Genomic DNA, 15271 nt, shown 5'->3' with positions numbered 1-15271 from the left:
GGTAAGCTGACTATTATATTTTGATTAACATTTCAATTTTGTTACCCCCGTTAAAAAAACTGAAATTTTTTATTTTCAATAACTACGTTTTGTTGCAGATTGATCGAAAATTTGGATATTTACATCCTATGTCAGCTAATAGGTTTTTGATACAATTCCCCACATTCTATGTGCCCGGATTATATTTTATGCGAATAAATTTAGACCAGCTTTGTATATTGATTCAGCCGTTATCCAAGGTCGAAGATAAGTCAAAATGACTTCAATAACCTTGAACAACTTGAAGGATTAAATTTAAAAAAAATTGTTAAGAAACTTTTTTTGTAGAGCATTTAATTTACTTTAAGAATATTCATTGGCTTTTATTTTAGAACTGATTTTTACATTAATGACAAAATTTCAAATTCAAACAATCAAATTGTAAAATTATACCAATGTTCAAAGCATGATTATAGGGAAACGGTTCACCTGCCGAAAAAATTTACACAGACCGATTTTGTAGAGCATTCGATTTTCTTAAAGAAATATATTAAAATCAAATTCGTTTATCTCAATGGTTTGATAGTTATGAGACAACAACCCGCTCATTAAACTAATTTAGAAATTGCGATGATACCCCTCTTAATATTAATGCTTAGGATTTAATATTTCACAATGATATTTTTTGTCATCCAAAATAAGCCTTTTGATGTACTTGAAAAAAAAGTCGACATTTTTTGCCTAGTCTATTGCATAAATATATGAATTTCTTAATGAATGATACTTTTGGACCCTACTCGGCTAACAATAGTAAGTTATGACAAAATTCCTTAATAAAATCGATGATGAGGACAAACACAATAGTTAGACTTTTGAAAAAATCTACCTCAACATTTAATTATCGTGCATAGAAGTGATTAAAACTTTTCTGCTCATCAAATATCGTGCAGCTCGAATGAACAGCGAAGCAAGGAGGCTTCACAATAGACCTAGCTATATTCCACTACTCGATCACATTGAATCATGTTTATGATTTTTGTATCGTATCATCTCGCTTTACGAAGCATACTAACGGTGAGAAATACCACTTGTTGATAACGCTGCTGCTTTCTTGACAATTCATATCACTAATTGTATAACAAAAATGATTTGGTGAACGGTTGAAGGTGTGAGCGAGTCCCAGAACTTCCAACTGGATTTGAGCTCCTCAAGCGGGAAAATATCATTGTTAATACATTTTTAAGCTCATTGAGTTCAAAAGAACTCTTCAGTACTTTTGTTATCGGGAGCTTTTTGAGTTCCGCTGCATTGCCGTAAAATATTCACTCTCAAATAAATAGACGGAATAATTTTCTAGCTTCAGAACGAATATATGTTTCAATAATATTTAGACGTAAATTGGTAATTCAACATATAACAAAAGCGTTCAAGTTGTAAACTTAGTGGGGTTCAAAACAGCTTCATCATTTTTCAGCAAAACGATTTTACGATAAGTAAGTACAAGAAAAATAATCATGGAAAGTTCTTTTTTCATGGAAACCTAGATATCTAATAAAACATGCAAAAAGATAGAAATCACTCTGTTTGTAAGGGAGATAAATAATTATGGGAAAAACATGAGGAGAAAAAAGAAAGGGATCGTTGCATCGAGCTTGTAGATTAATTGAAAACAAAGAATCGTATAGTCAGAACAAAGGAGTAAGGTAGAAATATTGAAAAAACACAATCCCTTAATAGCAATTATATTTATTAATTTACAGATAATTAATTGACGGATGATCGATTCTGTGGTAACCTCAAATCAGAAAAAAATACGACGTCAAGAAGACAAACAAGTTACTTAACATATTCTTTATTGGAGACAAGAATGAAAGAGTTAACAACTAGATTCGATAAGTAAATGGAAATTACCGGGGATTTTTATCAGCAGAACAAAAAAAATGGTTAAAAAATAGTGACGTCAGAAAAGTAAGAAAAAACAGACTTTTGATTTCATAAAAAAAAAATAAGAATGTAACAGAAAAAATTAAATCCAAGTTAACAAAATTCACAGTTTAAAATCGTGGTGAAAAAAAGTATAAAGGGGGAAGAATAAATCGATAATGAGAAATATTACGGTTGAAATATCGATTTTCTATGAATCAACGATAAAAAAAATCATAACTTGATAATAAAGAAACAATCTAAAACAAACGTATGAGTGAAAAAAAATCGAGACAATGAAAACAAACAAATCGTAGTCAAACGATGCATTAATAAAGGAGAATCAATAATCAAAATACACTAAATTTAGTAAGCCATAGGAATAGGGTAGTAAGGGCCACAAGTACAGACACCATTCCTCATGACACCCACAGTCCAAGGATAACGGCGGACATCTTTGAAGCCTGGACGGAACTGATTATATCTTCCTCTAAACGATGAATAAAGTTTACGGTTAGGAATGACGGGTGCTCTATAATGATCTACATTGCGATTTGAATATAATCCTCGATACACATCAGAACCAACATATGCATTTGGGTAAACTCCTGAATAACTATTCGAATAATCACCTAAGTTGGACATGGTGTAATCATCAGAATTGGACAACGAGTTGCTTGATGTAGCAGAATTGGATCCTGAATAAGCGTTTGAACCCGATCCAGCAAGAGAGCGACTGGCAGAACGTGAAGCAGAATCTGCGTTACTAGCTGAATCAGAATCAGAACGTGAAACAGAGTCGGCGAAACCACCAGCGTTAGAAAACGAGTCAGAAGCACTGTTTGATCCTGAATTTGCGTAAGAGTCGGATCCAGATTGGCTTCCAGATGAACTACCAGTGTTTGAGGATGAGTCAGATGCACTGTTTGATCCTGAATTTGCGTAAGAGTCGGATCCAGATTGGCTTCCGGATGAACTACCAGTGTTTGAAGATGAGTCAGATGCACTGTTTGATCCTGAATTTGCGTAAGAGTCGGATCCAGATTGGCTTCCGGATGAACTACCAGTGTTTGAAGATGAGTCAGATGCACTGTTTGATCCTGAATTTGCGTAAGAGTCGGATCCAGATTGGCTTCCGGATGAACTACCAGTGTTTGAGGATGAGTCAGATGCACTGTTTGATCCTGAATTTGCGTATGAGTCTGATCCAGATTGGGATCCAGAAGAACTACCAGTGTTTGAGGACGAGTCGGATGCACTGTTTGAACCCGAATTGGCGTATGAGTCTGATCCAGATTGGCTTCCAGATGAACTACCACTGTTTGAGGAGGAGTCGGATGCACTGTTTGATCCTGAATTTGCGTAAGAGTCAGATCCAGATTGGCTTCCAGAAGAACTACCAGTGTTTGAAGACGAGTCGGATGCACTGTTTGAACCCGAATTGGCGTATGAGTCTGATCCAGATTGGCTTCCGGATGAACTACCAGTGTTTGAGGATGAGTCAGATGCACTGTTTGATCCTGATTTTGCGTATGAGTCTGATCCAGATTGGCTTCCAGAAGAACTACCAGTGTTTGAAGACGAGTCGGATGCACTGTTTGATCCTGAATTTGCGTAAGAGTCAGATCCAGATTGGCTTCCAGAAGAACTACCAGTGTTTGAAGACGAGTCGGATGCACTGTTTGAACCCGAATTGGCGTATGAGTCTGATCCAGATTGGCTTCCAGAAGAACTACCAGTGTTTGAGGACGAGTCGGATGCACTGTTTGATCCTGAATTTGCGTAAGAGTCGGATCCTGACTGACTTCCGGATGAACTACCAGTGTTTGAGGATGAGTCGGATGCACTGTTTGATCCTGAATTTGCGTAAGAGTCGGATCCAGATTGGCTTCCAGAAGAACTACCAGTGTTTGAGGACGAGTCAGATGCACTGTTTGAACCCGAATTGGCGTAAGAGTCTGATCCAGATTGGCTTCCAGAAGAACTACCAGTGTTTGAGGACGAGTCGGATGCACTGTTTGATCCTGAATTTCCGTAAGAGTTCGAACCAGATTGGCTTCCAGAAGAACTACCAGTATGTGAGGACGAGTCAGATGCACTGTTTGATCCTGAATTTGCGTAAGAGTCGGATCCAGATTGGCTTCCGGATGAACTACCAGTGTTTGAAGATGAGTCAGATGCACTGTTTGATCCTGAATTGGCGTAAGAGTCGGATCCTGATTGGCTTCCGGATGAACTACCAGTGTTTGAGGATGAGTCAGATGCACTGTTTGATCCTGAATTTGCGTAAGAGTCGGATCCAGATTGGCTTCCGGATGAACTACCAGTGTTTGAAGATGAGTCAGATGCACTGTTTGATCCTGAATTGGCGTAAGAGTCGGATCCTGATTGGCTTCCGGATGAACTACCAGTGTTTGAGGATGAGTCAGATGCACTGTTTGATCCTGAATTTGCGTAAGAGTCGGATCCTGATTGGCTTCCGGAAGAACTACCAGAGATGGAGGATGAGTCAGATGCACTGTTTGATCCTGAATTTCCGTAAGAGTTCGATCCAGATTGGCTTCCAGATGAACTACCAGTGTTTGAGGACGAGTCAGATGCACTGTTTGATCCTGAATTTCCGTAAGAGTTCGAACCAGATTGGCTTCCAGAAGAACTACCAGTATGTGAGGACGAGTCAGATGCACTGTTTGATCCTGAATTTGCGTAAGAGTCGGATCCAGATTGGCTTCCGGATGAACTACCAGTGTTTGAAGATGAGTCAGATGCACTGTTTGATCCTGAATTGGCGTAAGAGTCGGATCCTGATTGGCTTCTGGATGAACTACCAGTGTTTGAGGATGAGTCAGATGCACTGTTTGATCCTGAATTTGCGTAAGAGTCGGATCCAGATTGGCTTCCGGATGAACTACCAGTGTTTGAAGATGAGTCAGATGCACTGTTTGATCCTGAATTGGCGTAAGAGTCGGATCCTGATTGGCTTCCGGATGAACTACCAGTGTTTGACGATGAGTCAGATGCACTGTTTGATCCTGAATTTGCGTAAGAGTCGGATCCAGATTGGCTTCCGGATGAACTACCAGTGTTTGAAGATGAGTCAGATGCACTGTTTGATCCTGAATTGGCGTAAGAGTCGGATCCTGATTGGCTTCCGGATGAACTACCAGTGTTTGAGGATGAGTCAGATGCACTGTTTGATCCTGAATTTGCGTAAGAGTCGGATCCTGATTGGCTTCCGGAAGAACTACCAGAGATGGAGGATGAGTCAGATGCACTGTTTGATCCTGAATTTCCGTAAGAGTTCGATCCAGATTGGCTTCCAGATGAACTACCAGTGTTTGAGGACGAGTCAGATGCACTGTTTGATCCTGAATTTGCGTAAGAGTCGGATCCAGATTGGCTTCCGGATGAACTAGCAGTGTTTGAAGATGAGTCAGATGCACTGTTTGATCCTGAATTTGCGTAAGAGTCGGATCCAGATTGGCTTCCGGATGAACTACCAGTGTTTGAGGATGAGTCAGATGCACTGTTTGATCCTGAATTTGCGTAAGAGTCGGATCCAGATTGGCTTCCGGATGAACTACCAGTGTTTGAGGATGAGTCGGATGCACTGGTTGATCCTGAATTTGCGTAAGAGTCGGATCCAGATTGGCTTCCAGAAGAACTACCAGTGTTTGAAGACGAGTCGGATGCACTGTTTGATCCTGAATTTGCGTAAGAGTCAGATCCAGATTGGCTTCCAGAAGAACTACCAGTGTTTGAAGACGAGTCGGATGCACTGTTTGAACCCGAATTGGCGTATGAGTCTGATCCAGATTGGCTTCCAGAAGAACTACCAGTGTTTGAGGACGAGTCGGATGCACTGTTTGATCCTGAATTTCCGTAAGAGTTCGAACCAGATTGGCTTCCAGAAGAACTACCAGTATGTGAGGACGAGTCAGATGCACTGTTTGATCCTGAATTTGCGTAAGCGTCGGATCCTGATTGGCTTCCGGATGAACTACCAGTGTTTGAGGATGAGTCAGATGCACTGTTTGATCCTGAATTTGCGTAAGAGTCGGATCCAGATTGGCTTCCGGAAGAACTACCAGAGATGGAGGACGAGTCAGATGCACTGTTTGATCCTGAATTTCCGTAAGAGTTCGATCCGGATTGGCTTCCGGAAGAACTACCAGAGATGGAGGATGAGTCAGATGCACTGTTTGATCCTGAATTTCCGTAAGAGTTCGATCCAGATTGGCTTCCAGATGAACTACCAGTGTTTGAGGACGAGTCAGATGCACTGTTTGATCCTGAATTTGCGTAAGCGTCGGATCCTGATTGGCTTCCGGATGAACTACCAGTGTTTGAGGATGAGTCAGATGCACTGTTTGATCCTGAATTTGCGTAAGAGTCGGATCCAGATTGGCTTCCGGAAGAACTACCAGAGATGGAGGACGAGTCAGATGCACTGTTTGATCCTGAATTTCCGTAAGAGTTCGATCCGGATTGGCTTCCGGAAGAACTACCAGTGTTTGAGGACGAGTCAGATGCACTGTTTGATCCTGAATTTGCGTAAGCGTCGGATCCTGATTGGCTTCCAGATGAACTACCAGTGTTTGAGGACGAGACAGATGCACTGTTTGATCCTGAATTTGCGTAAGCGTCGGATCCTGATTGGCTTCCGGATGAACTACCAGTGTTTGAGGACGAGTCAGATGCACTGTTTGATCCTGAATTTGCGTAAGAGTCTGATCCGGATTGGCTTCCGGATGAACTACCAGTGTTTGAGGATGAGTCGGATGCACTGTTTGATCCTGAATTTGCGTAAGAGTCGGATCCAGATTGGCTTCCGGAAGAACTACCAGAGATGGAGGACGAGTCAGATGCACTGTTTGATCCTGAATTTCCGTAAGAGTTCGATCCAGATTGGCTTCCAGATGAACTACCAGTGTTTGAGGACGAGTCAGATGCACTGTTTGATCCTGAATTTGCGTAAGCGTCGGATCCTGATTGGCTTCCGGATGAACTACCAGTGTTTGAGAATGAGTCAGATGCACTGTTTGATCCTGAATTTGCGTAAGCGTCGGATCCTGATTGGCTTCCGGATGAACTACCAGTGTTTGAGGATGAGTCAGATGCACTGTTTGATCCTGAATTTGCGTAAGAGTCGGATCCAGATTGGCTTCCGGAAGAACTACCAGAGATGGAGGACGAGTCAGATGCACTGTTTGATCCTGAATTTCCGTAAGAGTTCGATCCGGATTGGCTTCCGGAAGAACTACCAGTGTTTGAGGACGAGTCAGATGCACTGTTTGATCCTGAATTTGCGTAAGCGTCAGATCCTGATTGGCTTCCAGATGAACTACCAGTGTTTGAGGACGAGTCAGATGCACTGTTTGATCCTGAATTTGCGTAAGCGTCGGATCCTGATTGACTTCCGGATGAACTACCAGTGTTTGAGGATGAGTCAGATGCACTGTTTGATCCTGAATTTGCGTAAGAGTCTGATCCGGATTGGCTTCCGGATGAACTACCAGTGTTTGAGGATGAGTCAGATGCACTGTTTGATCCTGAATTTGCGTAAGAGTCGGATCCAGATTGGCTTCCGGAAGAACTACCAGAGATGGAGGACGAGTCAGATGCACTGTTTGATCCTGAATTTCCGTAAGAGTTCGATCCAGATTGGCTTCCAGATGAACTACCAGTGTTTGAGGACGAGTCAGATGCACTGTTTGATCCTGAATTTGCGTAAGCGTCGGATCCTGATTGGCTTCCGGATGAACTACCAGTGTTTGAGGATGAGTCAGATGCACTGTTTGATCCTGAATTTCCGTAAGAGTTCGATCCGGATTGGCTTCCGGAAGAACTACCAGAGATGGAGGATGAGTCAGATGCACTGTTTGATCCTGAATTTGCGTAAGCGTCGGATCCTGATTGGCTTCCGGATGAACTACCAGTGTTTGAGGATGAGTCAGATGCACTGTGTGATCCTGAATTTGCGTAAGAGTCTGATCCAGATTGGCTTCCGGATGAACTACCAGTGTTTGAGGACGAGTCAGATGCACTGTTTGATCCTGAATTTGCGTAAGAGTCGGATCCTGATTGGCTTCCGGATGAACTACCAGTGTTTGAGGATGAGTCGGATGCACTGTTTGATCCTGAATTTGCGTAAGAGTCGGATTCAGATTGGCTTCCGGAAGAACTACCGGAGATGGAAGACGAGTCAGATGCACTGTTTGATCCAGAACTTCCGTAAGAGTTCGATCCGGATTGGCTCCCGGAAGAACTACCAGAGATGGAGGACGAGTCTGATGCACTGTTTGATCCCGAACTTGCGTAAGCGTCGGATCCTGATTGGCTTCCGGATGAACTACCAGTGTTTGAGGATGAGTCAGATGCACTGTTTGATCCTGAATTTGCGTAAGAGTCTGATCCTGATTGGCTTCCGGATGAACTACCAGTGTTTGAGGATGAGTCGGATGCACTGTTTGATCCTGAATTTGCGTAAGAGTCGGATCCTGATTGGCTTCCGGATGAACTACCAGTGTTTGAGGATGAGTCAGATGCACTGTTTGATCCTGAATTTGCGTAAGAGTCTGATCCTGATTGGCTTCCGGATGAACTACCAGTGTTTGAGGATGAGTCGGATGCACTGTTTGATCCTGAATTTGCGTAAGAGTCGGATCCAGATTGGCTTCCGGAAGAACTACCAGAGATGGAGGACGAGTCAGATGCACTGTTTGATCCTGAATTTCCGTAAGAGTTCGATCCGGATTGGCTTCCGGAGGAACTACCAGAGATGGAGGATGAGTCAGATGCACTGTTTGATCCTGAATTTGCGTAAGAGTCGGATCCTGATTGGCTCCCGGATGAACTACCAGTGTTTGAGGATGAGTCAGATGCACTGTGTGATCCTGAATTTGCGTAAGAGTCTGATCCAGATTGGCTTCCGGATGAACTACCAGTGTTTGAGGACGAGTCAGATGCACTGTTTGATCCTGAATTTGCGTAAGAGTCGGATCCTGATTGGCTTCCGGATGAACTACCAGTGTTTGAGGATGAGTCAGATGCACTGTTTGATCCTGAATTTGCGTAAGAGTCGGATCCAGATTGGCTTCCGGAAGAACTACCGGAGATGGAAGACGAGTCAGATGCACTGTTTGATCCAGAACTTCCGTAAGAGTTCGATCCGGATTGGCTCCCGGAAGAACTACCAGAGATGGAGGATGAGTCAGATGCACTGTTTGATCCTGAATTTCCGTAAGAGTCGGATCCAGATTGGCTTCCGGATGAACTACCAGTGTTTGAGGACGAGTCAGATGCACTGTTTGATCCCGAACTTGCGTAAGCGTCGGATCCTGATTGGCTTCCGGATGAACTACCAGTGTTTGAGGATGAGTCAGATGCACTGTTTGATCCTGAATTTGCGTAAGAGTCTGATCCTGATTGGCTTCCGGATGAACTACCAGTGTTTGAGGATGAGTCGGATGCACTGTTTGATCCTGAATTTGCGTAAGAGTCGGATCCAGATTGGCTTCCGGAAGAACTACCAGAGATGGAGGACGAGTCAGATGCACTGTTTGATCCTGAATTTCCGTAAGAGTTCGATCCGGATTGGCTTCCGGAGGAACTACCAGAGATGGAGGATGAGTCAGATGCACTGTTTGATCCTGAATTTGCGTAAGAGTCGGATCCTGATTGGCTCCCGGATGAACTACCAGAGTTTGAGGATGAGTCAGATGCACTGTGTGATCCTGAATTTGCGTAAGAGTCTGATCCAGATTGGCTTCCGGATGAACTACCAGTGTTTGAGGATGAGTCAGATGCACTGTTTGATCCTGAATTTGCGTAAGAGTCTGATCCAGATTGGCTTCCGGATGAACTACCAGTGTTCGAGGATGAGTCGGATGCACTGTTGGATCCTGAATTTGCGTAAGAGTCGGATCCAGATTGGCTTCCGGAAGAACTACCGGAGATGGAGGACGAGTCAGATGCACTGTTTGATCCTGAATTTCCGTAAGAGTTCGATCCGGATTGGCTTCCGGAAGAACTACCAGAGATTGAGGATGAGTCAGATGCACTGTTTGATCCTGAATTTCCGTAAGAGTTCGATCCAGATTGGCTTCCAGATGAACTACCAGTGTTTGAGGACGAGTCAGATGCACTGTTTGATCCTGAACTTGCGTAAGCGTCGGATCCTGATTGGCTTCCGGATGAACTACCAGTGTTTGAGGATGAGTCAGATGCACTGTTTGATCCTGAATTTGAGTGAGAGTCTGATCCGGATTGGCTTCCGGATGAACTACCAGTGTTTGAGGATGAGTCGGATGCACTGTTTGATCCTGAATTTGCGTAAGAGTCGGATCCAGATTGGCTTCCGGAAGAACTACCAGAGATGGAGGATGAGTCAGATGCACTGTTTGATCCTGAATTTCCGTAAGAGTTCGATCCAGATTGGCTTCCAGATGAACTACCAGTGTTTGAGGACGAGTCAGATGCACTGTTTGATCCTGAATTTGCGTAAGCGTCGGATCCTGATTGGCTTCCGGATGAACTACCAGTGTTTGAGGATGAGTCAGATGCACTGTTTGATCCTGAATTTCCGTAAGAGTTCGATCCGGATTGGCTTCCGGAAGAACTACCAGAAATGGAGGATGAGTCAGATGCACTGTTTGATACTGAATTTCCGTAAGAGTTCGATCCAGATTGGCTTCCAGACGAACTTCCAGTGTTTGAGGACGAGTCAGATGCACTGTTTGATCCTGAATTTGCGTAAGAGTCGGATCCTGATTGGCTTCCGGATGAACTACCAGTGTTTGAGGATGAGTCAGATGCACTGTTTGATCCTGAATTTGCGTAAGAGTCTGATCCAGATTGGCTTCCGGATGAACTACCAGTGTTCGAGGATGAGTCGGATGCACTGTTTGATCCTGAATTTGCGTAAGAGTCTGATCCGGATTGGCTTCCGGATGAACTACCAGTGTTTGAGGATGAGTCGGATGCACTGTTTGATCCTGAATTTGCGTAAGAGTCGGATCCAGATTGGCTTCCGGAAGAACTACCAGAGATGGAGGACGAGTCAGATGCACTGTTTGATCCTGAATTTCCGTAAGAGTTCGATCCGGATTGGCTTCCGGAAGAACTACCAGAGATGGAGGATGAGTCAGATGCACTGTTTGATCCTGAATTTCCGTAAGAGTTCGATCCAGATTGGCTTCCGGATAAACTACCAGTGTTCGACGATGAGTCGGATGCACTGTTTGATCCTGAATTTGCGTAAGAGTCGGATCCAGATTGGCTTCCAGATGAACTACCAGTGTTTGAGGACGAGTCAGATGCACTGTTTGATCCTGAATTTGCGTAAGAGTCGGATCCTGATTGGCTTCCGGATGAACTACCAGTGTTTGAGGATGAGTCAGATGCACCGTGTGATCCTGAATTTGCGTAAGAGTCTGATCCAGATTGGCTTCCGGATGAACTACCAGTGTTCGAGGATGAGTCGGATGCACTGTTTGATCCTGAATTTGCGTAAGAGTCGGATCCAGATTGGCTTCCGGAAGAACTACCGGAGATGGAAGACGAGTCAGATGCACTGTTTGATCCAGAACTTCCGTAAGAGTTCGATCCGGATTGGCTCCCGGAAGAACTACCAGAGATGGAGGATGAGTCAGATGCACTGTTTGATCCTGAATTTGCGTAAGAGTCTGATCCAGATTGGCTTCCGGATGAACTACCAGTGTTTGAGGATGAGTCGGATGCACTGTTTGATCCTGAATTTCCGTAAGAGTTCGATCCGGATTGGCTTCCGGAAGAACTACCAGAGATGGAGGATGAGTCAGATGCACTGTTTGATACTGAATTTCCGTAAGAGTCCGATCCAGATTGGCTTCCAGAAGAACTTCCAGTGTTTGAGGACGAGTCAGATGCACTGTTTGATCCTGAATTTGCGTAAGAGTCGGATCCTGATTGGCTTCCGGATGAACTACCAGTGTTTGAGGACGAGTCGGATGCACTGTTTGATCCTGAATTTGCGTAAGAGTCTGATCCAGATTGGCTTCCGGATGAACTACCAGTGTTCGAGGATGAGTCAGATGCACTGTTTGATCCTGAATTTGCGTAAGAGTCGGATCCAGATTGGCTTCCGGAAGAACTACCAGAGTTTGAGGATGAGTCAGATGCACTGTTTGATCCTGAATTTCCGTAAGAGTTCGATCCGGATTGGCTTCCGGAAGAACTACCAGAGATGGAGGATGAGTCAGATGCACTGTTTGACCCTGAATTTCCGTAAGAGTTCGATCCTGACTGGCTCCCAGATGAACTACCAGTGTTTGAGGACGAGTCGGATGCACTGTTTGATCCTGAATTTGCGTAAGAGTCGGATCCTGATTGGCTTCCGGAAGAACTACCAGTGTTTGAGGACGAGTCAGATGCACTGTTTGATCCTGAATTTGCGTAAGAGTCGGATCCGGATTGGCTTCCAGAAGAACTACCAGAGATGGAGGACGAGTCAGATGCACTGTTTGATCCTGAATTTCCGTAAGAGTTCGATCCAGATTGGCTTCCGGAAGAACTACCAGAGATGGAGGATGAGTCAGATGCACTGTTTGATCCTGAATTTCCGTAAGAGTTCGATCCAGATTGGCTTCCAGATGAACTACCAGTGTTTGAGGACGAGTCAGATGCACTGTTTGATCCTGAATTTGCGTAAGCGTCGGATCCTGATTGGCTTCCGGATGAACTACCAGTGTTTGAGGACGAGTCAGATGCACTGTTTGATCCTGAATTTGCGTAAGAGTCGGATCCTGATTGGCTTCCAGCAGAACTACCAGAGTTTGAGGACGAGTCGGATGCACTGTTTGATCCTGAATTTGCGTAAGAGTCGGATCCTGATTGGCTTCCAGCAGAACTACCAGAGTTCGAGGACGAGTCGGATGCACTGTTTGATCCTGAATTTGCGTAAGAGTCGGATCCTGATTGGCTTCCAGCAGAACTACCAGAGTTTGAGGACGAGTCAGATGCACTGTTTGATCCTGAATTTCCGTAAGAGTTCGATCCAGATTGGCTTCCGGAAGAACTACCAGAGATGGAGGATGAGTCAGATGCACTGTTTGATCCTGAATTTGCGTACGAGTCTGATCCAGATTGGCTTCCGGAAGAACTACCAGTGTTTGAGGACGAGTCAGATGCACTGTTTGATCCCGAATTTCCGTAAGAGTTCGATCCGGATTGGCTTCCGGATGAACTACCAGAGATGGAGGATGAGTCAGATGCACTGTTTGATCCTGAATTTGCGAAAGAGTCGGATCCAGATTGGCTTCCGGATGAACTTCCAGTGTTCGAGGATGAGTCAGATGCACTGTTTGATCCTGAATTAGCGTAAGAGTCGGATCCAGATTGGCTTCCAGAAGAACTACCAGTGTTTGAGGACGAGTCGGAAGCGGCGTTTGATCCTGAATTGGCAAAAGAGTCTGAACCGGATAGGCTTCCGGAAGAACTACCAGTGTTTGAGGACGAGTCAGATGCACTGTTTGATCCTGAATTTCCGTAAGAGTTCGATCCAGATCGGCTACCGGAAGAACTACCAGCGCTGGATCTCGATTTGGCATTCGAATCAGCCCTGGATGTAGACAAACCGTTTGCATCTGATGCACTATTGCTTTCCGAGCGAGAATTGGACATTGCTTCCGCTTCGGTTCCATCTTCTATTTGCCATTGGCCGTGATTTTCTTCCAGCGTGAAGCCATGTTTGTGTGCTTTAACGAAGTCTTTGAAGCCCTTTACCTCCATTTTAATCCTCTCTTCACCATCATCGATGTCTATAAATTCTAAACTGTCATCCTTATTACCATTTTCTATGCGCCTGTGTTCTATTCTTCCTATTCTATTCGCTGCTACTGCAACCACTAACAGTGGCAATATTGCACCGATGAGCTTCATTTTTACCGGATCCCTCGACTATTCGAACTTTTATCGTTTCACGGAGCTCCTTTATATATACGCATATACTTACCTAATCGAACATGTATATTCGTATGTATACATATATGTATATACATTAATACATACATGTATATGCATATATATAAAAATTCATTTATCATTTATATTACTATTTGTTTTTTATATCAGATAATATTCATTTTTCTCTTTATTTTTGTTTCTTATCTTCATTAGCGCAATATGTTTTTTTTTGTTAAGAACTTATTTTTTCTGAAAATATTTTTCTTGATTTGAATTTTTTTCCTGTCTGATAAACTCGTTTTATTTTTTCTGTCAATATTGTTAATATTTATTTTTACATTCTTTATTTGTATTTATTGTACTTTATTTAGTTTGTTTCAGCTGTCGTTATGTATATGGACTTTCTCATAGAATCACTCTTAACCATTTTTTTTATCCATTTATCTCTTTTTTTTTCTCATACGGTTTTTCTACTTTTTTAATTTTTCTGTTAGCATATGTTGCTGGTTACATGTCGGGTTTCATTTTCTGTAGGGTCACTATTTAATTGAAGTAGTAAATTTTTTTTTACGTTGATGAGCTCTTCGTTCGTTTTGTCTGACATGGAACTTCTATTTTTCGCCAATTACTCAACTCATACATTCCATCATCTAAGATTATTTTTTATGTCGCGGCTATTTTATTACTTGATCTTACAGCCTCTTATCAATTCTTCCTGATTTTCGAATTATTTCACATGCTATTTTTTTTTCGTTGAAATTATCGAGATTTATTTAATGTATTTCAACAAGCTGGTTATTATGATTTCCTTTGTTACGTTGGATTACATGCTTTGGATTTACAATTGTGTAATCTGGCTAATTTTCTGTTTTCATCTTATTCATTTTATTAATAATTTTTCATTTTATATTCATAATATTTTACATAAAGTGGTAAATACCGATTTTTTTATTTCTATTTTCTCTTTGTAATTGTGGTCATTACTCAAGCCCTACATTAATTTTTTTTCCTGGGTTTATCTGTTTCTTAATCATAACGAGTTTTATCTTTTTGTGTCATCACTTGAATTAGTACGGACTCAACTGTGTCAATTGTTGATCCATCAATTATAATATATTGAGTCATGGCCTGCGTCTACTTTGCCTTTGCACCAGTTTCTTCTTGTTCATTCAACTCTACTTAACATTCAATGATAAAATTATTGATATTTAATCACTGTTGATGTTCATTTCATACGAATGATAAGACATTTGCTTAATTTAAAATCTGATTATATTGAAACCCACGGGAATGATTTAAAAACAAAAAAAAATCACTTTTTAATTAGACTAGCCTTCTCAAGGTTATCTAATTTTTACATCGATCAATTTGAATCGTGGACGCAATATAGATTGTGAAATTATTATTAACAGAAATCATGTATGTT

The 15271-nt window shown here is 42.6% G+C and overlaps 1 protein-coding gene across 1 annotated transcript; it reads right to left on the bottom strand.

Moving 5' to 3' along the window:
• Window positions 1-1709: 1709 nt before the first annotated feature.
• LOC130674718 (serine-rich adhesin for platelets-like) lies at window positions 1710-13862 on the bottom strand. The gene has a single exon (XM_057480131.1). The coding sequence runs from the start codon at window positions 13819-13821 to the stop codon at window positions 2269-2271; it is 11553 nt and encodes a 3850-aa protein (XP_057336114.1). The 5' UTR covers window positions 13822-13862; the 3' UTR covers window positions 1710-2268.
• Window positions 13863-15271: the final 1409 nt, after the last annotated feature.

The sequence above is a fragment of the Microplitis mediator genome, chromosome 9 (assembly GCF_029852145.1).
Source record: "Microplitis mediator isolate UGA2020A chromosome 9, iyMicMedi2.1, whole genome shotgun sequence".
Classification (NCBI taxonomy): Eukaryota; Metazoa; Arthropoda; class Insecta; order Hymenoptera; family Braconidae; genus Microplitis; species Microplitis mediator.
The sequence above is the reverse complement of the archived record's forward strand: the minus strand, read 5'-3'. Positions and strand labels throughout refer to the sequence as shown.

Bases quoted from the DNA above. Each gene is read 5' to 3' on its own strand.
- LOC130674718 (XM_057480131.1), bottom strand. From the start codon at position 13,821: ATGAAGCTCATCGGTGCAATATTGCCACTGTTAGTGGTTGCAGTAGCA.